At 38.7% G+C, this 22,302-nt stretch overlaps 1 protein-coding gene across 7 annotated transcripts in view; it reads left to right on the forward strand.

Moving 5' to 3' along the window:
- Positions 1-8,128, forward strand: part of kif26ab (kinesin family member 26Ab) — a 72,937-nt gene extending 64,809 nt beyond the window's left edge. For 5 of the 7 annotated variants that reach the window (XM_011490381.4, XM_011490382.4, XM_011490383.4 and 2 more), the window contains 7 exons: positions 1-160; positions 440-602; positions 1,512-4,755; positions 4,992-5,185; positions 5,717-5,740; positions 5,980-6,130; positions 6,223-8,128. In XM_011490381.4, coding sequence (XP_011488683.1) covers positions 1-160; positions 440-602; positions 1,512-4,755; positions 4,992-5,185; positions 5,717-5,740; positions 5,980-6,130; positions 6,223-6,407 — 4,121 coding nt within the window. In that variant the 3' untranslated portion in view covers positions 6,408-8,128. The remainder of the gene's footprint in view (positions 161-439; positions 603-1,511; positions 4,756-4,991; positions 5,186-5,716; positions 5,741-5,979; positions 6,131-6,222) is intronic. The other 2 variants (XM_078941346.1, XM_078941348.1) reach the window with 1 other exon arrangement.
- The last annotated feature ends 14,174 nt before the right edge of the window (positions 8,129-22,302 follow it).

Raw genomic sequence — 22,302 nt, forward strand, 5'->3', positions numbered from 1 at the left:
TGTCAGGCGGGCGAAGCAGGCTACACCTTTTAGACTTGGGGAGCTGCGAAAAGGTTCTCAGTAAAAGCAGAGACGGGGGAGGAGGCTTGTGCCTTTCTCTCAATGCATTGGGAAATGTCATAATGGCTTTGACAAATGGTGCTAAACACGTTCCTTACAGGTAAGAAAATCACATTAATTTTACATTTTACTCATGCATTTTTCTCTTAAGTAATTGCATCTGCAGGTTAATTGTTTCAAAAATATTGGTCACAGCAGTATATCGATAAGATTATTGTATTTCCTATTTCTTCTCCTTTAAAAAGTCATTTCAGTGTATTTTTAGCACAGTTATTTAAAGTGACACTCAGGAATATTTTCATCTAATCATCTCTTTAGTATTGTTGTATTAAAACACACATTTGAAGTCGACTGATAATTATGTCTTTGCATTCTGTAGAGACAGCAAATTGACAATGCTGTTGAGGGAGTCCCTGGGCAACATTAACTGTAGAACCACAATGATTGCCCACATCTCAGATGTCCCAGCCAACCATGCCGACTCACTCACAACCATCCAGTTGGCCTCTCGCATCCACCGGATGAGAAAAAAGAAATCCAAGGTACACCAGTACTGGTTAATACTTTAGTAAAGCTCCTATGTTTTTAAACACATTTGAGTCATGGTACTATACAAAAATTTTGTTTAGTATGAGTTTAATGAGAACTAGTTGTGATTATTTTAAGCATTATATTTATTCAGTATAAATCTTTAAGTGATCAAAATCTTAAAATGTTCACCTTTTTTATTTCTGAACCATTAAAAGGAGACAATGTGACAGATGGAAGATTTGAGCATTACCCGAGAACCAGTTTTTTACCTTCCTCTGATCATTTTACAATCATTTTCAAAAAGGCAATTGGACTATATAGTCCACTAAGTAGTGAGTAGTGAAGAAATTCTGACACGTCCACTAATTTAATTAATACAGTTGCCAAAAACTGTCTCACATTTTGAAAAATATATTTCAGATAATTAGATACATTTTTGAATATATATGTCATTTGGTTCATGCAGATTACATTCAGGAATTAGTATAATTGGCAATTTTTTCTGTGAATTTATTTACTTTTAACTTCTAAAATGAAAAAAAAAGAGTTTTTATATTATTATATTAAAGACCAATGATTATAGTATTATATTATTATAATTATAAAAGTTTTATTCTTTTATAAAGAAATGTAATCTGTCTGACATGAACTAGGACAGATAATGCCATAAAGCAGACCCTTGAATAGTTAAAATAATATTATGAAAAGTAAAATCTGAAGTTTTATTTCTGATTTATTGACTCTACTGCGGTAATATTGTCAACACATAGATAATAATTGTGATTTGAGGGCTCCTGACACACAGCATCAAACACAAATATAGACCAGAATTACCTAAAAAGGATGTTCTCTCTTGGCCCTTAATATGCCTGCACACAACCTTAAAAATCATGTATGCTCTTTTTTACTATTCTATGCAGTATGCATCCAGTTCCTCTGGTGGAGAAAGCTCCTGTGAGGAAGGAAGGATCCGTCGGCCACCTCATCTTAGACCTTTTCATCCTCGGACTGTAGCCCTAGATCCAGACCTGCCCTCTTTTCTCAGTGACCCAGAATACTCCTCCAGTAGCGAACAGTCTTGTGATACAGTTATTTACGTTGGTCCTGGGGGAACAGCAATTTCTGACAGGGAGCTCAGTGATAATGAAGGTCCACCTGCTTTTGTTCCAATTATCCCTTCCCTAAACAAGAAGAAATCAGCAAAAGAGGACCCTCTAGCCAGAGACCAGTTCTTTAAATGCAACACATTTGCTGAGCTGCAGGAGAGGCTTGAGTGTATAGACGGTAGTGAAGAACCCACCGCCTTTGTTGGAGAGGGCAAGCGAAGCCAAGCTAGCCCCAAAACTGAAAAACCTAAAGACAGCCAAGGTTCTAATTCACCAAAGACTTTATCAAATTTTTCTAACAACCAAGATGGCCTCTCAGCCAAACAATCTCCAAAATCTGTCCCAATCCAGCCATCCTGTAGTCCCAGTACTAGATCCAAAATGGACAATGTCATGATGCAATGCATACCTGAAGAAAGGACACCAGTTGAGAATGTTCAAAATGAATGCAGAAGTAGTGCTGATGGCAAAAAGGTGTTGGTCTCCGAGATTCCAGTCAGTAGAGATAAGTTGGCAACTACTGTTGCACCAAGCACAGAGCCTGTGGTGAGAGAAAAGATCCATTTCAACAAGAAAGCTTTGCCAAAACCAGCCCCACCACCTGCACAGCAGAAAGAAAATAGAGATACTGAAGAAAGATCTAGCACCAGAATGCCACCCGTGGGTATGAGCCACCAAGCCGTCAAAAGAAGAGACCCGTGCACCTCCTCTTTGTTCAGAGGTCCTGTTGAAGTTTGTCAAGTGCGCTCTACCTTGAGGGATAGATGTCTGGATAGGGACATCCTAAAAGCTACTGTCACACTGCAGCAGCCTGTGGAGTTGAATGGAGAGGATGAGTTGGTATTTACTGTGGTTGAAGAACTATCAATTGGTAGTATTTACGATAAGGGCCGGCCATCAAGTATTATCAGCTTTAACAGTGACTGTTCACTTCAGGCCTTGGCCTCTGGTTCCCGGCCTGTCAGTATCATCAGCAGCATTAATGATGAGTTTGATGCCTATACATCAACTGTTGTAGAATCAGAAGTCAATACAGCAGTTGTCAAACCCATTCAGGTGGGTCCAGTAGAGTATATAGACAGCAGGGGCTCATCTATTAGTTCTTGGCTGAGTGAAGTTAGTATATGCACTGTGGAAAGTGAAGGAGCTCATCCTATAGATGTTTTCCTTCCCCAAGTCAGAAACATCGGACCAGAGTCAGTCTTTAACTTTGATTCTCTGGACACTTATCATTGTGTGTCTTCTCCCAGAGAGGCTAAGAGTTCCCTAAATGACAGTGGGTTGAGTTTTTCTGAGCAAGACAGTGATAGTGCTGCCTCAAGCAAACTGTCATTGACAAGATGCCCCCCTTCACCAGAGTTAACAAAAGGCTTCATCCAAAACACATCCAATATTATTAAAGCAAACTCACTTAACTCCGCCTCACCTCCACAGGACCCCTTAATAGTTCAATCCAGCCTTCCTAGAAAGATCAAACCTACCTCATACATTTCCCACAGTCGTAGCAGTAGTAGCGGCAGTGGTAAAGATCCACAAAGGCAAGAAGTTAAGCAAGCAGATCCTTGGCAGCGGACCAACAACCTCTCAGAACCTCAGTTTTCTGACTTCAGCAGCACCAGCAAATTCCTCAGAAATGCCCCTAGTGGTATACTTTCCAGCAAACCATCCAGCAACAGTGTACCTCGCCCATCCAAGATGCAGGGTCCTACCTCATCCCATAGGGTGGTTGATGGCTGTGAAAATTCAGCCATACATTTTACACCCACTAAGATGCCTCAGTTGAGAAGAGGTGCCACTACCCTAGGAACTGTGCCCGTCATTCACCCCTCTGTAGACTACAAGGGAACCCAAGATTTTGTTGCATCTACCACAAGCCTTAAATTCTCCTCCTTAGGGAAAAACAATAAGGCCAATTCACAGAAAACAGGTGGTCCCTCTAAACCTACCTGCACCTCACCGCCTCCCCCTCCAGTTAGAAAGTCCAGTCTTGACCACAAGACTAAGATCTTGCTTCCCCAAAGTGCCTTAAAGTCAGCATATGGGGATGGAGGGAGGACCTCTGGGACAAGGACAGCTGTATCAGAAGATGAACTTGACATTCGTCACAGAACAGACCATGCCAGTTTCAAAACCTCAAGCCTCAACCATGCCAAAGTTACCTCCGGCCCAAAGGCAAAAGGATCTAAAGGAGAGACTGGTCTCCATTATGGCAGTCAAATGTCATTGGAGAAGTGTGAAGGTCTGTCTTTATCAAGTTCCAGGGTAGCACTTAGCAGAGAAAACAGTGGGGCAAGTCTGGGTGGTAAATCCAGTAAGTCTATCCCAAAATTTGGTATCCCTAATTCGTCAAGCTCTCCAATAGCCTCATGCCCATCGACTCCAAGTGGTGGAAATATTAGCAGAACTGGTCAGGTAAAACCTGCAAACCCAAAAGCATTAGGAACAGTTAATGGTAGCAAGGCACGTTCCCTGTCAGCTAACAACTCAAAAGGGCTCAGCTCATCAACAAAATCTCTGACTCCTCCTGTCAACAGAAATGCCAATCTTCCTCCATCAGGACGAACTTCTGGTCCTCGAACCCCAACGCCAGCCACCAGTAAGACAGGAAGAGGGACAATTATGGGCACAAAACAGGCCATTAGAGCTGCAAACAGCCGTGTGAGTGAACTGGCAACGGGCAACATGTCAGGCAAACATGGTAGATGCTCTGGAGATTCAGACAGTGGTAATGATAGTGGAGTAAATGTGAGTGACGATAAGTCACCTACAGCATTGCTACCCTCTCCATACAGTAAAATCACTGCACCCAGGCGGCCTCAACGCTACAGCAGTGGCCATGGGAGTGACAACAGCAGTGTCTTGAGCGGGGAGTTGCCTCCAGCTATGGGCCGCACAGCTTTGTTCTATCATAGTGGAGGCAGCAGTGGATATGAAAGCATGATAAGAGATAGTGAAGCCACAGGAAGTGCTTCTTCTGCCCTTGACTCTATGAGTGAAAGTGGAATGTCATCGTCTGGAAGAGCACGGAGCTCCAAGTATCCCAAGAAAAAAGCAAATGGTAAGAAGATAATTCAAAGCTTACCTGGCTCAGAACCAGCCTTTGACCTAATTTGTGCTGCTGATTCAAAAAAGCATTACTCTTCCAGCTCTTTTAACTTATTCCTCAATCTCAACTGCTTCTAAGTACTGCATTTGACAATAGAAGAAGATAACTTTTTCAAATGAAATATTAAAGCTGTCTATCAATTAAGAAAGCAAGGAGGGTGTCAATAGACCATACTGTTAATGTTTTAGGATTCCAAAGGAGAAGGTTGATCCCAGCACCTTTACCAGACACCTCATCCATGGGGAAAAAGGTGAGCACAACAGGCCAGTGGGTGGACTTGCCTCCTATTTCTGGACCATTGAAGGAGCCCTTTGAAATTAAGGTGTATGAGATAGACGATGTAGAACGACTCCAAAGACGGCACCAGGAGGAAGCCCCTGAGGTGAGCAAAGAATCAGTCCTGACGGAACATATTGTGGTTGTCAGTCTTGTCTCCAGTGACACCCTGTCTGAGTTAAGGTCTTATGAATGCAGCTTGCAAATCCTCAGCCTGATTTTGTAAGTGTTACTTAAAGGTCATGGATGATCCACATGTGTTGTGTGGATTTAGAGTATGGTGTGAGAACTTTTTAAATACATTATCCATGTCTTTATTTAAAGAATTTAGACTAGAATAGAATGTCTCAGACGTTTGTCCTTAAGTTCACTTTAGCAGAAAATCCTCAAGTGACAATACCAGTCTTGGATAAGTTCCTCAGGAATGTCAAGTGTGGTCTGATTTGACTTCATTGATTTGCATTTTATGGAAAATACTTATTTTTCCGTATTGAGGATTAAAGACATTTCTCGCTGATAAAAAATTAAAAAAGGTTTTGTTTTAAAAGCCACAATTTATCCAATTTTTTTCAGCAGTTTATTTGTACTCTTTATTGTTCTACAACTTTCTACATGATCACTTTTTTTCTTTTTTCAGCAACCATTTCAAGATGTTGATAAGGTTAGTTTTTTTCAGTTAAAACAAGATAAAAGCTTTATTTACAAACATTGCAAACCATTTAATAGCGTTCCATCATTCATTTAGTCTAATTATACATAATTAATTAAATAAATACAACTTCCACCATGCCGTGGCATCTTTATTTTTTTTGCATTTGTCAATTCACCATCTGCTTTCAACTGAATTAAGTTGATTTAATTTCAAATTGTTGATGTATATATTTAATTCCTTGTTTTCAGGGCTTGATGTATTTTAACAACAAACTGAAGATGTTGGAGAAAAGGCAACAACAAGTGAAGGAACTGAAGGCAAAGCATCAAGTGTTGTTAGAGGAGCTGGAGGACACCAAGGCCCGACTGATGATGGACCCCAGCAAGTGGTTGGGAGAGTGTAAGCAGCTACTACTGATCTTTTGATGCTGGTTTTCTCTTAAATTTCCTTTTAAAATTCACAAAATTGAATGTAATTGTCTTTTTTGTTAGTTGAGGTGGACCCGAGTCTGGATAAGGAGTCTATAGAGTACTTGGAGGCCTTGGCACAAATCACAGAAGAGCTGGAATTCTGTGTCAACCTGTGCAAGTCTCGTGTTATGATGGTGACCTGCTTTGACATTAGCATGCCGTCAACACTAGCCACTCAGGAGAGACTGCGGGAAGTGGAAGTCTGAGGACAAAAGCAAGTCAAGACGGAAAAAAGGAAGTGAAAGTGAAAAAAACGAAGGGAGAAGAAATGTAGCAGCCGGTCTGTAGATATCGCAAAAAAAAAAGAGAGAGCCAGAGATGTGGAGTGGAGCTTTACACAAAAACAGAACTCTCGACCATCTAGCTACAGTGCCTCCTGTCAAAGAAATGGCAGAGAAACAATGTGTGTGTTGTTGCCTTTATGGCAAACTTACTCAAGACTCAATGGACTTCACCTAAAAGTGCCTTTTTTATTGCTTTGATTTGAAACCTTATTTTTAATATGGTGCGGGTATCTTCAGCATACCTAAACACGCCGTGAACATGTTGCTGTCAAGAAAAGTATTTTAGATCCTGTTGTACAGTGTATTTAAATGAGTGTGTGGTATGTACAAAAATCTTTCTAAAGGGAAAAGAATAAAGAAAAAAGAAGAAGCAATAAGCTAATGTTATTGCGCTCATAGACTTTTGCCTTTTCTCTCGTTTCAAAACCTCAGCCAACATTTTGTCCGTTTTCATTCAGCCTCTTGCGCCTTATTTTAACACTGGCTATGTAGTGTTTTCTAGAATTTCAAATTGGACTGTGTTGTTTCATCAATGACTGCATTTGCTAATGTCACTACCCCTCTGCCAGCTGGCTTGTGAAAGCTTGCAGGGTGGAGTGAACATTTTTTTTCCTCCAGTTGCCTTGATTAAAATGGGTGTCAGTGCCCTATGGTAGAGGGGCAGTGATTTTGGGGGATAGCTTATTCGAACTGCATTTATCCACTTTTTCTCAGTGAAAGTGAGAGATTAAGCCAAAACATATCAATCTAGAGGGCACTGTGAAAAGAAATGAATGATTTATCTTGATTCAGCCATTGTCTACGGTGCCTCGGAAAATGGTCATGCAACCCTGAGGGAATTCCCTCATCTCTCCTGTGATAATAGTATCATAATGGTGATGCTCATCAGTCCAATTTTTTCGCATGTTGGGCTACACTGAGAGCTTTCTACATATTGTAAGAAAAAGAGGCACAGAAAGGACAGCACAAGTCTAAAAGCCTTTTCTTTTCAGTACAGTAAGTGTCCTATGCATTCCCACTCATTTATACTGAAGATTGCTATAAGAACAAACAGTAACATATTCAGAATTTACTTTGAGTTTCCCATGAAAACATCTGGCAAGAGGGCAAGTGATTGTGGCATTGTTCTGGAAACTCAATTATTAAACCAACGTTATTTTGTTGCTGCCAGAAAGTGCTCTACAAATAAACAGCAGTGAACGAAAGAGGTTGGAGAAACATACTAGGGGGTGTTTCACTTCTGTATCTATGACAAAATTGAACTTTTCATGTTGTTTTGTTTTTGTTTTTATAAAGTTGACCCTCAGGCCCTCTCTGAAGATGCTGCATGATATTTTTTAATCATTTGTAAGATTAATTTCTACACCATTTTTACCATTCTACTTTTTTAATATATCAGTGTTCACCAACGGTGGGGTGAGGTTCATAAATATAATACTTATTACCAAATTAATTTTTTTATTATTACCAAAACTTTTTTCCCAAAATATTATATGTCGGGTCATATTTCATATCAAAACCCATATTTTCTAATATCTTTGTTTTTGTATAGGATTTTCAGACCTTGTACATAAATGTAAAATATGGCAGCTTGTGTTTTCATTTACAGTTCTTGTGAATAAAATGTTTGTTCTTACTGAGGATTTAGAGTTGGATTTTTTTTGTTTTAAATGATTATACCTTTTTAAGAAAACAGAAAAAGTTGCAAAAATATGTGTAGATTGCGATAAACGAGACTATTCTCAGTGTTCTCGCAGGTTGCCGTTTCTGGCAAACGTGTAAGCTGTTTCAAATGAGAAATAAATGCTAGACAGGTTGCAGTGCCTCCTCAGATACATTTTGGTCTCATTTTCAATATATTAAAACATGGTCTCAGTGCAGGATAGCACAAAAGCTTTGAAAGAGACTCTCTCTCCACTGAAGTCATGACAGATAAGGAAAATTGAAAATTTTGTTTCCATCCCAAAGATGTATTTCTTTCCTAAATAAAACCTTTCAATGTTAACACGTTTGTCCTCTTACCTTAGCTGTAAATAAATCCAGTCAGAAAAAAAAAACACACCAAAGAAGTGCTGATTTTAATAGAAATGTTTTAATGCCTTTGTCACATGCAACCATAAAGTGGTTGACCCTTGTGTGTGCCCATGGAGGGTCGTGGAGAGGAGCGGCTGCATCTTAACCCTATCTTATATGACCCCACCCTTACATTGACGTGTTATCCCTACCATGATAAAGGTGGATAAAGGTGGAAAGATTTCATGTCATCCATGGACACCAGTGAAGATCACAAATCATTGAAGAAAAAAGGTTCAGCGCACTGTCTAGTGGGTCTAGATGACCCAACTCCCAATTTTAAAGTCCCTAGGATAGCACAAGGGTTACGATAGATTCAATAGATTTCTTAAATTAAGGATTTATGTTTGGCATCAACAGAGCCAGTACATGTTGTAAATAGAATTTTGTTTCTAATCTAAAGTTTTTATAATCAAAATAAATTGCTCAGGGTTTATGGGATACTTGATGGACAACTAATACGATGTATGTCAGGAAAATGTCATTATCTGAAGGACACAGATTCCATCTTGACATTTTAGGGTTTTAAAAACTAAAAAACTTCTGAGTGAGTTTATCACCTTTGACTTTTTAACTTTAAAATGTTAATTGAAGCTAAAATAGGGCAATTGCTCAAAGACTAAAAGTATTTTTTTTTCTTGTATGCAGATTTCAATCCGCTGAAGAAACATCTGAAATTTAAAAAGGTTGAAGCTGACATAGAGAAAGGTTCAATTCAGGAGAGATTAATTACTGCCAGCATCAGGGCATCCTGCTGCTCTGGATGACACACGAGGTCCTGATGATTAATACACTATAACTGTGTGTGATTTCAGCTTCAAACTAAACCCTGCTGTGCCACAACATCTTGTGTCCTTCTTGTTAATTCTGTTTTGATCAAAACCTTGGTAGGTTAATTTGGTTAAATGGCAAGGCCAACTGATCACTGTCTTTGAAAAAAAAAAAGGTAAAGAAGCAACAATTATGTCTTTTTTTGTTTGTTTTAGTATGGAAGATGTACATTTATCAGTGAATGTACCTCAAACTAAACACATCTGGGAGTTTTTTTTTCCCCTACAAAACATTAGTTGGTCTTCAGCAAAGAATAATCTTTGGTAGACAACGTAATTCCTTTGACAAATGGCTCAAGAAGCTCTCATGTTTGGAGCTTGTTGCTGAAAGGCAGGTTTCCCCTGAGTGGAAACATTTGGTGGAGGCTGCTGCAGACATCTAAGAGCCACTGTCTGAGCTCAGCCGTATACCCCAGTCCACTTGCCTCAGGGCTTTTATCATTAGCAGGGAGCAGAGTGATGGCTGGGAATAAAAATGAGTTCACAGAAAAGTCATGAGTCCCCCCCACCAACACCTCTACCTGGCTCTGACCCTCCGTATTGCTCCAACAAATTCTTGTTTAGTAATTTTAGGTAAGCATTTTTCCAGTGCATCTAGATTCTATCATTATTTAAGAATCTTGTTTGTTGTATTTCATCTTTGCTGCATTTCTAAGTCTGTTGTGTTTTTTTTAATGAAGAATTCCTTTTTGGTTAATTGGGTAAAATAATTAACCACATTTGAGAATGAGAAGCAAGCTTTTTTTGATTTCCTCGTCCACTCTTAGACTGTTCCTAGTACCAGTTGCTCATTTACCGATTTGCCCCTCCGCAGGCATACAGACTGGTCTCCCCAAACCAGGCTTGGTCTTTGAAGACGACTCATAAACCTGAACACATGCTGCCACTTATTCACAGTAATTACAACAAGCTGGTGCAGAGAAAGGCCATTAAATTATCAGAAGCTAGGCAAAATCCAAGAGTTGCTTTGTGGCTGTCTTTCAGAGGGATCGAAACTATTGACAATTTCATTGCCAAAACAGACTGCACGTGTAAAAGATTTTCGCAGGAATCAGACGGAGGTCAAATCTTGAAGGCTAACCCACATATGGACTGTAAATTCTCTTAGAATGGGTGGCAATGCTAATCCAATAACATGCCACTGCTCTGAGATAATGCTGCAGACCATAAATCTAAACAATCCAACATGTCAAGTTTTGCTTTGAAGATTATTACTTTGCTTTCCATTAGACAGTCTTAGGAGTCTAATACTGAGACTTATATTGGAAATTATGACTGCAAAACTAATCATACATGTTGATAAAAATGAATTTATGGAGGCAGATATCAGTCACAGCTCAGAATGTGAGCGTCCAAGTTTAGGATGCTCATGAAGATGCAAGTCTTCACAAGTCTGCACAAAGATGAAAATACAGGTTTCAAAATGTCAGTGATGTTCCATTGTCATCCATGTTTCACTGACCTTGTCAAAGACTCCAAACTCCCTCCACCTCCTGCTTTAACCTTGTTTTTATCTGCACTCTGTGGTCCCTCGGTCCAGATTACTTGTAGATAACGGTTGATTTACATAGAGGCTTTGTTTTGATTTAAAACACTTGCAGAATACTGATGTCAGGGAGCTAATGTCCAATGAATATTCATTACTCAAAAGGTTTGACACAAATGAGCAAAAAAGACCTGTAAAGTTTTTGATTGCATCCGTTGTTTGGTGGGTTGTAGTGCATTATGGACAGGTTAATGAATTGATCCAGCTTCTTAATTTGAAAAGGTTGGAGCGTTTACAAAATATACAAATTGCACTCCAGAGATAGGTGGCTATAAAATTCCCCTTGTTCCCAGGGGTGAAAAAAATCAGATCTGAAAGAAAGTGCGCAGACGTTGGTGTAGCATGAACCGTGAAACTGAATACATCGTCATTCCATCAGGTTGAGTTCTCTTAACAGATGGGCAGGCGTGATGAGAAAGGCCCTTTTTAATTAGGCTGTCTGAAGATATTTCTTTGTAACCAATGGTCCCCTCCTCCTTCCTCTGCAAGGCAGCCTTGTGGCTGGCTCCAAGTATGCAGCAGCCATCTGGTGGACGGCAGGACCTCATCCACAGAGTTTAGCCGCACTCCATAGAGCCTCTTTTTCCACTGATACTTTTGCTTTCCAAGCAGGAAACACACATTTTAACAACTTAATGTCATTTTTAAAAGTATCATTATGAATAACAATGTAGATTATCATTTATTAATGGAGAAAAATAGCCTGGTCAGAAAAGAAAACGAACATTACCACCGCACTTATTGATCCTTATCATTTATTAATAAATACTACTAAACTGTGTATGGAATAAGTGTTAAAATCTCAATCACTGATATATTAGTAAACCTAATTTTGTACAATGTGGCGCAGCAGTTTGCATTCTCATTTCATAGCAAGAAGAGAAGATTCAAAAATCCGCCTGAGACCTGTGTGGAGCTTGCATGTTCTCCTCATGCATGCATTTTTTCTCCAGGCATTCTGGTTTCCTCCCACAGACCAATAACATGCTTTATTGGTGTCTCTAAATTGCCCCTCGGTGTGCATCAGTTTGTGTGTGTGGCCCTGCAACAGATTGGTGACCTTTCCAGGGTGTACCCTGCCTACGCCCAACAGTAGCTGGGTTGGCTCCAACATTTCCGTGACCGCGAAAAGGAATTCATCAGGTTCTTGCGAGGGATGGCATTTTGTACATTTCACTTCATGTACTTTGACCACAGAAATGTCTCTTGTTGCCACAATCAAGAACATCTTATGTAAAAAACGGGGAAAAGGTGTTAAATGACAGTTAAATTTTACATTGTAAAGTGCTATACTTTACAAAAAATGACACTTTTATTACCCCCAGTCATATTCACTTCAAAGTTGTAGGTGTTACTTATTCATTCATTCATCCATTCATTTATTTATTCATTCATCTTCTAAACCTTTTTTGTCCCTTTCGGGGTCACAGGGCTGCCGGAGCCTATCCCGGCCACTCGTGGGGGAAGGCAGGGGACATCCTGGACAGGTTGCCAGTCTGTCACATGGCCAACTTATTTAAAAAAAAGGATACTTCCTGGAAAAACATCATACTTTTGATGCTGATTCTTTTTTTAAGTCTATTCTAGCATTTAAGTTTAAATGTTTTCCAGAGTATACTACAATACCGTAATGTATTTTTAAAATTATTTAATTAAAAATATGATTTTGGTTACAAAATAAAAAGTAGAAAAGATTAAAGCCTTTTGCCTAAAGGCTGCAGGGCTCTTGTCATCTATCACACTTTGCCTGCAGCTTACTGACACATTGGTTTTGTGTTGTGTTATATACACACGTACATAAATATTTTAGTTGTGAGGTGTTTACTTTTTTCAAGCTTTTCACTGCAGCAGTGAGGGTCCCTTTACTGCCTCCACTCACCCGCAGAGTGTTGTCTAATCTGACAGTTTCGGAGGCGCCATGGTGTTGACAGCAAAAACACTGCCTTTGTGTTTCCTCTCTGCCTCCAGAATTAGAGTGGGATGGTTGCAGGTTGCTGACATGAGAACGTCAGTAGATGGAATGACTAAAGTGGAATGCATACATGCTAAGGGGTTAATAACACAAACTGTAGGAGCCTCCTGCTTCTCACATTCACACTAGTGCCTGTTACATTCAAGAATTATCAAATTCTTTAGCCAGAAACTCTGGAAACTGAAATGATTTATAGTAATTGTTCCTATGATTATATTGCAAGGCCAAGAACAGTCTAAAGGTTGATGAGGTCATGTGAGCTCAAAACAGTGAAGTCTGAATGAACTTCGCAAAACTAGAAAAAAAAATCAAAAACTTTCTAAACTTTAGTGTTGACATGAAGTTTAAAATGTTCGTTATAGACCCACTCCAACGAAATTCGGGTTTTTGGTGTGTTTTTTAACATTGCCTTGTAGCATTTTTTTCTGATGATGGAGAATACACGTTAATATTCTGTTCAAAACTGCATTTTTGAGTATTTCTGTATTCAAATTGCTGTGAATCAGGAGCAGACAAAAATAAGCATTTTGAAAAAGAGCTTTTTTGTGAAGTAGAAGATACAAGATAAGCTCCCTACTTCGAGGTCTCAGTAAAAGAGAGAAAAAAAGGGGGGGGGGTAATTGCTTCACACCAGCAGTCCTGCCAACAACTCAGGTTAATCTCTAATGAACTACTGCCGCTCTACAGAAACTATGTCCAAGAACACAACAGGATTTTGGCTGAAATCTGCACATTCATAATCAAAACACCACTGGGAACGATTAAAAGATCGGAATGAGGCTTTAATGTGAGGCTGCCTATGCGGCTGTTCATGGAGGGGGAGGTTCCAATTATTAGCATTTCCAGCATCCTGTTTTTGTTTTTGTGCTCAGCCTATTTCTCATTGTCCTTGGCCATCACTTAGGGGGTGGGAGGTGTGAAAGGAGTGGGGGGCTAGGTACGGGGAGGGGGGCCCTATTTATTTATTTATTTTTATTTTATTTATTTTTAAATCGTCAATGCTTGTTTTTATATTTTTTTGTGTTTTAATGTAAAGCACTTTGAGTTATATTTATATATGAAAAGTGCTTTATAAATAAAGTTTGATTTGATTTGATTTGATAATGTGAACAAACAATTTTTAAACATTTGTGGCACAAACAGTTTTTGTTTTGAACAGTTTTCAAAATAAATAAATTTTTGTCAATTCGTGGATTTTTTGCTTTTATTTTTACTGTCCAGATGAATGTCACAGCAAACCTTTTAACATAAAATGAAATTAATTTTTAATGTTTATTATGTTGTGATCAGTTAATTTCCTTTATTTGTGTTGATCGACATGCTACCTGGCCATAGTTGATCAATTATTTCTCTATGTTCAATAACATATAGAAAGTATTTGGTACTAAATGGGTTTAATTCTAATGTAATGGCTCGTCAATTGACTTGGTAAAAAAAAAGAAAAGTTCTATTTTTTGGCTGGTTTGCTAATTCTTTGCTCCATGCCATGACAGCAGCTGCTGCATGAAGGGCTTGTCTGGCAAAGTGCATGTGTCCTACTGTTCGGTTGTGAGAAACGCTGGCAGGGTGGTATAGGATTCTTTTCTCTGTTATGACTATTCATTCGCAGCCAAAGAGGAGTGAATGTTCTCTGAATGAATTGCACTATATAATTCTTGCGTGTTTGCACTTTAATGGTCCTTGTAGTTCCATAAAACCAAAAACTCATTTATGTAACTTTGAAACCGTTTTTTTCCCCTTTATCTGTCAAACCTATAGTAAAAATATGACTATGAATAAAATATGTTGGGATGGAAAAAGTCCCCAAAGAAATGAACAGAAACAAAATCTGCTTTAATAAAAAAAAGACTCTTGTACCTTTGTGTTTGTGGATCTCCTATGATTGTATTATAATACTCGTTTTCAGGGATGCTCTTTATGTAGTACCAGCTTTTCCAACAAGTTCATTGCTACTTTACAGTGTTAGACCTAAACATATGTTCATTACAGAATTTCACTTTTTTGCTGAAATGTGCTTTTTAAACTGCATAAACAGGTTTGTTTGTCTGGTTCATTATTTAACAAGGCAATCATGCTTACGTTTGTTGTATTTTTCCCCATGTTCCATAGGTACTTTGATGTTTCTGAACAGTAATTAAACTGGTTGTAAACATATGAAACAGAACAAAACACTATTCACTTTATGATGTTTTTCTCTTAGAACAAGACATCTTTCAAAACAGAAAAATGTTCCTGGGATTTTTTTTGTGTGTGTGACATCCCTTGTGTTGTTGTGTATGTTGTTCTATAGATGAGAAGCTTTTATAGATTTTTCTTGGGAGCAAATTAGCCCTGGTTCAGGAAAAAGACCTGCCATTCACTCTGCACTGCTTCTCTTGCGCCATGAGCAACCTCCTGCAGATATTTCTGCCCTCTCTTTAATTACCTCTGGTTACCTCAATGGTCCACAATAAGCTGCCCTCATAATTAGCTGTCAGCTGTTTTAAGGCACAGTTCATTGATTAGATCATGATAGCTAACAGGACGTGAAATCTCATTGACTTCTCCGTTACAGGCCACAACCAATGCAGGCTTTCACATAAGCATGAGATCTCAGCAGATAAGTTCTACTTGAATGGAAAAACATGGATGGAGTTTGTTCTTTCACAAACATCTCAGCCCTTTCACTTCCTTTCTTCAGACTAGAAATGTGTTACAAGCTGGCTCTGTCACAGCTAATTAACCTAAGTTAGTGGCTATAATTTTTCCACTGTCTATTTTTTATTCTGAACTGGTTCATTTATGGTTTTGTGAAGAATATATTTTGGTTGCAGATGAGCAACACCCTAGCCAACCATACTGTCTTTCATTTAAGCAGGTACATACACTTTACGAAAAATTTCAGACCAAACATACGTTAGAAACTGTGTCTTCTTTCTTTGAAAGACCCACTCCAATAAAATTTGTGTTTTTGGTGTTTTTTCAATATTGTTCTCCTGATGAAGGACATATATTAAGAAAGTTAAGTTACAACTGCATTTCTGAGTATTACTTATTTGAACTGTTGTGAGAAAGGAGCAGACCAAAAAATGCAGTTGGTATTTGCCTGTTGCAGGGACGTAGAAACTACAGTCTGCGGGCCACAACCTCTCTGCTCCACTACATTCCGATGCATCCACTTGTACACAAATACCGTAGATACATGTACGTCTTCATTTCCCTCGTCTGAGTTGGAATCTGGCTACAATTGTATGGGTGAATAGCTCAGGGATTTTAAAGCTCCTACATTTCTCCACTACTCACAACTCAACAAGACTGATTCCATGAAAAATCCTTGAGCAAATTGTTTTCCAGTATTTGATAAGAAGCATGTTTCCAAAGTTTCTTTTAGGAATCAAGATAACATTGCATTCACTTTAGCTGTGTAGAAATGCCGCTCAGTTCTGGTTTTCTTAACACAAAAAAAGATTTTAACCTTTACAAAAATGTCAAGTCAAGAGTAAACTGCATTTTAAAACGTGCGTTTTTTCATTCAAATACTTCTAAATTAATAATAATATTGAAAATGCATTAAAATGCAAATTAGCTGTTTTTATACTTGTTTTTAATTTAAAAAGTGTGGTGACAAACTCTAATAGAATGGAGACAAAGAGCAAAAATAATAAAGAGGGCAGGGATTTCTAATGGGCCTTCAGGGTCATCATTTATCTGGTTTGCACCTTCTTGTCTTCTCTGAGAAACATCTTTCTGCTTAAAGGAGAAGTCGATTGTAGCAAAAATATTTAAATCATTTCTCAATTTTTACAAGGAAGCTTAAGGGGAAAGGGAAAAGTGGTTTAACTGAGGTTGCAACAGTTTTTCCTTTGATGGTCTTTCAAATTACATGTTATCTCATCTCTTCTCTCGTTCTTTGACTCTACCACTTGCATCTGTGCCTGGAGAGAAAAAACACGAGCAGGGGGATCGAGACTGTGGAAGTTGGGAAAAAAAGGTGAGAAGTAAGTCTGTTTTACTATTTGCTTATTGAAGGAAGAAGCAAAACATTTGCGTGATTGTGTTCTGATGTCTTCTTGGCAAAACCAAAACATTAGAAGACTAGTCATGTGCACTTGCCTGAGTTTTTTTTAAATTCTATTATGATTATGAGGCTCATTAATAACTGATGTATTTGTGTGATAAACCAGGCATGTCTGGTTCAACCAGATTTTGTTGCATCAAGAAGTTAGTAGAAATGTTGATTAGTTAATCTGAAAGACCTAGCTCTGTTTGTTGGTAAGGAAGTCTCGAAAAAGTTTTTTTTTTTTCATTTTTTTTACCTTATTTTATATTTGAATGTGCAAATTGTTTAAACTTCTCCGTACTACACTGACCGCTCATTTCATTAGGGACACCTTGCTAGTTCCGGGTTGGACCCCCTTTTGCCTTTGTGACATATATTCAACAGGGTGCTGGAAACGTTCCTCAGAGAATTCTGTCCATATTGACATGATAGCATCATGCTAGTTTAAGTTTTGCTGCGGTGCTGTTTTGGTGTTAAATATTGGGATGTTTAAATGGACAGGTGGGTCTTTGGCAACAGGCTTGTGATCTCAAGGCTCCAAAAGATAAAATCATCTAGACCTTGTGCTCAAGAGACTTGGCAAGTCTGAATCAGTCCCTCCTCCTGCCATCTTCATAGCTCCCCAAACACAGTTGTTCATGAATATGGATGGCAAGCAAGGCGCCCTGGCATCATTAACATGCCACAAGCTGATATAAATCACATTACCGTAAAAGTAGCAAACACTCAGACAGAGAAGGTAACAACCAACAGAAGTCAAGAACACAATGACATCTTAAGGAAATCACAAACCTTACAGATTTGGGTTAATTTTCTGTAACAGGGTTTGGTTAGTTCCTGAATCATTTACACTTGTGTAATAGAGTTATCAGCTTGAGCCATTTCACACGATGGACACAGTCACACTCACTTCTTGGCATGGACGTTGAAAGTAACTGGTGCACACTCCAAATACTCTGTTGTCGCCATGAAATAAAAAAGATCTTTTAACTGTAAAAAATGAGAACATAAACCGTGACTAATTAAAATTACTTTACAGGAACTAACTTAGTAATATTACAAGTTCAGCAGAAATAAATAAGCTGTAAAAGTGTGCTTAGCTATGAAAAAAACAGCAAATTATACTTATCAACAATGGGTTAACACCATTAATGCTATAGTGGTAAGCTGAAGAGTCCCCGACTGGTGCCGAATTTTTCTTTTATCATTTTACATCTCAACTGATTAAAAAATAACCAAAACATAAATGATGATATTACAAAGATCATGTTGGTCTAGCATTTCTGCCTAGACCAACATTAAACAAGCACTTAACAGGGCAAACTCCAGAGAAATGTGTTCTCATTAAAATGAAGAGAGTCATCAGTAAGCAGAGCTGAAAAGTGATACAAGATAATTCAGGAGTCCGGTTGCATTGAAAGAATAAAACAGACAAAAATACAGCAATCTCAATGGCAGAACTATAATTATCAGCGTAAATCAAGACAGTAAACACGACACTACAAGTTTTTATATTATTATAGTGTCACGTTTACTATCAGGATTTATGCTGATGAAAGCTAGGGAGCTAAAACATGTTTATTGTTTTGTCTACAATAAACCCCTTGACTTCTTGTGTTAAATCACAGATGCAGTACTGGTAGTAGATGAGTCAAGTCCCTCCAGGTTTGGAGTAACCCAAAGAACACCCATCATGATTTTTCTGTTTAAAAAAAAGAAAAAAAATTCTAAATAAAAGTGGACAATGAATAAGGTCTTAAAGTCAAAGGTCTTGTTTGTATTAGGACTATTTGTCCCAAAGGTTATCAGGGTATCACAGATTCTAAAGAGCCAGGCAGAGCACCACGAAGGATGACACAGCAGCACAGACTAGGGTTGGCTGTCAACGCATTCTTTCTGAGGAATTTTTGTTGCGAAGAAATACCACAACTTTTTCTATCATTGAGTTGCTCAAATCTGTTTTGCTCTGGACACTTGAGTCATTTTTTTCTAAATTATTTTTTTAATCAGACAGGAATTCATTCATTTTTTCCTTGACAGAGATTCAAATTTAAATGATTTCTGCATCTGCTAAACTTTGCAAATCACAGCTTCATGAAAAAATAGCCTCAACCAAAGGAAAAAAAAACATTCAGATGGGCAGCAATAGGTCTTCTAGGTGAGACTTCAAAGGAACATAACTACTGTTGCCTTTTGCCTGGTCAGTACAAGTTTTCATTGAACAATTTTCTATGTACAATCGTCTTCAGTGGTCAATTGACATACAATTAAGATATTCTATCCTTTCAAAATTTTCTGAACTGATTTTGATTCTACTTTTTTTATGTTTACAGATCCCCCCTCCCCCCATCTATGTTTCTGGGCACATTGAAGATGGATGGTTCCACCTCTGGTCAGAAAGTCAATTAAAAGAGTCGATATGAAGTAAAGCATTTTCATTTGGTTGTGATGGGTAACCTAATCAGTAAAGACTTGGCCACAACACATAGGGGACATAACTGGAAGTTGCTCATGCTTAAAGGGGGAGAAAAATGAAGAGCAAATAGTATTACTAGAAAAACATGAACCTGTATATAATCTGGTTTGCAAAAATTTTACATCACAAAATGGTGCCAAACAAGTAAGAGGCAAAGTTATTGAAGCAAAGATAAATTGAATTAATGGATTCAGATATTTGGAAATGTTTTTTGGTATTTTGGTCCAAATTTGTAGCCTGTTAGTTGTGATTATCAACCTTTGCACTCTGTTCTTCATAGCCTTTATCTGATCAATTTCTATTGTCAGGAGTGATACTTTCTTCATCATCAAGACAGGGCTTGCTAAAAATGAAATAGTTTTCTTGCTAAAACGTCCTTCCAACTCTCAGGGTCTGCTCTCCATCAAACTGACTCCACTGATTGTCTCACACTGATGTTTCTTACCCTATGAATACTGCTAAGTGTGCAGTGCAGTTTAAAGAGAAATAACAAAAAGCTGCAACACTAACCAAGGACCACTTTAGAGTAAACAAAAGTTCAGTTTGAATGATTTTTATTGACATGGAGGGAAAAAATGGAACATGGGGGCTTAAATTCTCAAAATAAAAAATGAAAAGGTTGTTGGACAAACATTATTGATGGGAAAATTGCATAGTGGAAGCTGGCAAGTGGCACACAGTTTGTAGCCATTGTTTGATGGTCAATAGTCGCTGATGTGTTGCCCTTCACTCTGCTTTTTATTAGTTTTTGTCCAGTGATCAGAAGCTGTAATACCGGGGTGTCACATCAGCATAGTGGTTGTCCTCAAAGGGCCAAATACACTGAACAAAAATATAAACGCAACACTTTTGTTATTGCTCCCATTTTTTATGGTATGAACTCAAAGATGTGAAACATTTTCCACATACACAAAATAACCAGTTCTCTGAAATATTGTTCACAAATCTGTCTAAATCTGTGATAGTGAACACTTCTCCTTTGCCAAGACAATCCATCCCACTTTGCAGGTGTGCCATATCAAGATGCTGATTAGACAGCATGATTATTCCACAGGTGTGCCTTAGACTGGCCACAAGAAAAGGCCACTCTGAAATCTTCAGTTGTATCACACAGCACAATGCCACAGATGTCGCAAGTTCTGAGGGAGCGTGCAATAGGCATACTGATAGCAGGAATGTCCACCAGGGCTGTTGCTAGGGAATTGAATGTCCATTTTTCCAAAGGCGTGTCCGAGAATTTGGCAGCACATCCAACCGGCCTCACAACCGCAGACCACGTGTAACCACGCCAGCCCAAGACCTCCACATCCAGCATGTCCACCTCCGAGATCGCCTGAGACCAGCCACTCGGACAGCTGCTGAAACAATCGGTTTGCATAACCACAGAATTTCTGCATAAACTGCCAGAAACCATCTCAGGGAAGCTCAACTGCATGCTTTGTCGTCCTCATCGAGGTCTCGACCTCATTCCAGTTCGTCGTCATAATCGACTTGAGTGGGCAAATGCTCACATGCGATGGCGTCTGGCACGTTGGAGAGGTGTTCCCTTCACGGATGAATCCCGGTTTACACTGTTCAGGGCAAATGGCAGACAGCGTGTGTGGCGTCGTGTGGGTTGGCGGTTTTCTGACGTCAATGTTGTGGATTGAGTAGCCCATGGTGGTGGTAGGGTTATGGTATGGGCAGGCATATGTTATGGGCAACGAACACAGGTGCATTTCATTGATGGCATTTTGAATGCACAGAGATACCGTGACGAGATCCTGGGGCCCATTGTTGTGCCGTACATCCAACAACATCATCTCATGTTGCAGCATGATAATGCACGGCCCCATGTTGCAAGGATCTGTACACAATTCTTGGAAGCTGAAAACATCCCAGTTCTTGCATGGCCAGCATACTCACCGGACATGTCACCCATTGAGCATGTTTGGGATGCTCTGGATCGGCGTATACGACAGCGTGTTCCGGTTCCTGCCAATATCCAGCAACTTCGCACAGCCATTGAAGAAGAGTGGACCAACATTCCACAGGCCATAATAGACAACCTGATTAACACTATGCGAAGGAGATGTGTCGCACTTCATGAGGCAAATGGTGGTCACACCAGATACTGACTGGTTGTCTGAGTCCCCTGACCCCCTCAATAAAAAAAAACTAAAGATTTCAGAGTGGCCTTTTCATGTGGCACACCTGTGCAAAACTCATGCTGTATAATCAGCATCTTGATATGGCACACCTGCGAGTTGGGATGGATTGTCTTGGCAAAGGAGAAGTGCTCACTATCACAGATTTAGACAGATTTGTGAACAATATTTCAGAGAACTGGTTATTTTGTGTATGTGGAAAATGTTTCACATCTTTGAGTTCATACCATAAAAAATGGGAACAATTACAAAAGTGTTGCGTTCATATTTTTGTTCAGTGTATAACTTATAAATGTAACTAAATGTACTGAAAAATAAATGTAACTATTCCTTGATGTTAAATAAGTCATTATTTATTATAACTTTTTAAAGTGACAATTTCAGTTGCATAGATAACATATGTTTGCTTGTTACTCTAGTCTAGCATAAATCCTTTTAAATTTTGTCTGCTTATTAAAACCCACAAACTCCATTAATGAAGGATGAAGTTGTCCAAGTGAATAAAGAAAAATAACATAAAACTGAGCTAGACAGAACATGTATTGCACGTGTAACATTTTGTCTGCATACACACTTAAGACCTGCAAACATTGAATAATCACAGCAACAACACATAAATAATATGTAATCAACTAAAGAGAATTTTATTTTCACGGGCCACATAAAATTACATGGCGGGCCACATTTGGCCCCCGGGCCTTGAGTTTGACACATGTGCAGTAATATAACTAAAA

Source organism: Oryzias latipes, chromosome 22 (genome assembly GCF_053564925.1).
Source record: "Oryzias latipes strain Hd-rR chromosome 22, Olatipes_Hd-rR_3.1".
Lineage (NCBI taxonomy): Eukaryota > Metazoa > Chordata > Actinopteri > Beloniformes > Adrianichthyidae > Oryzias > Oryzias latipes.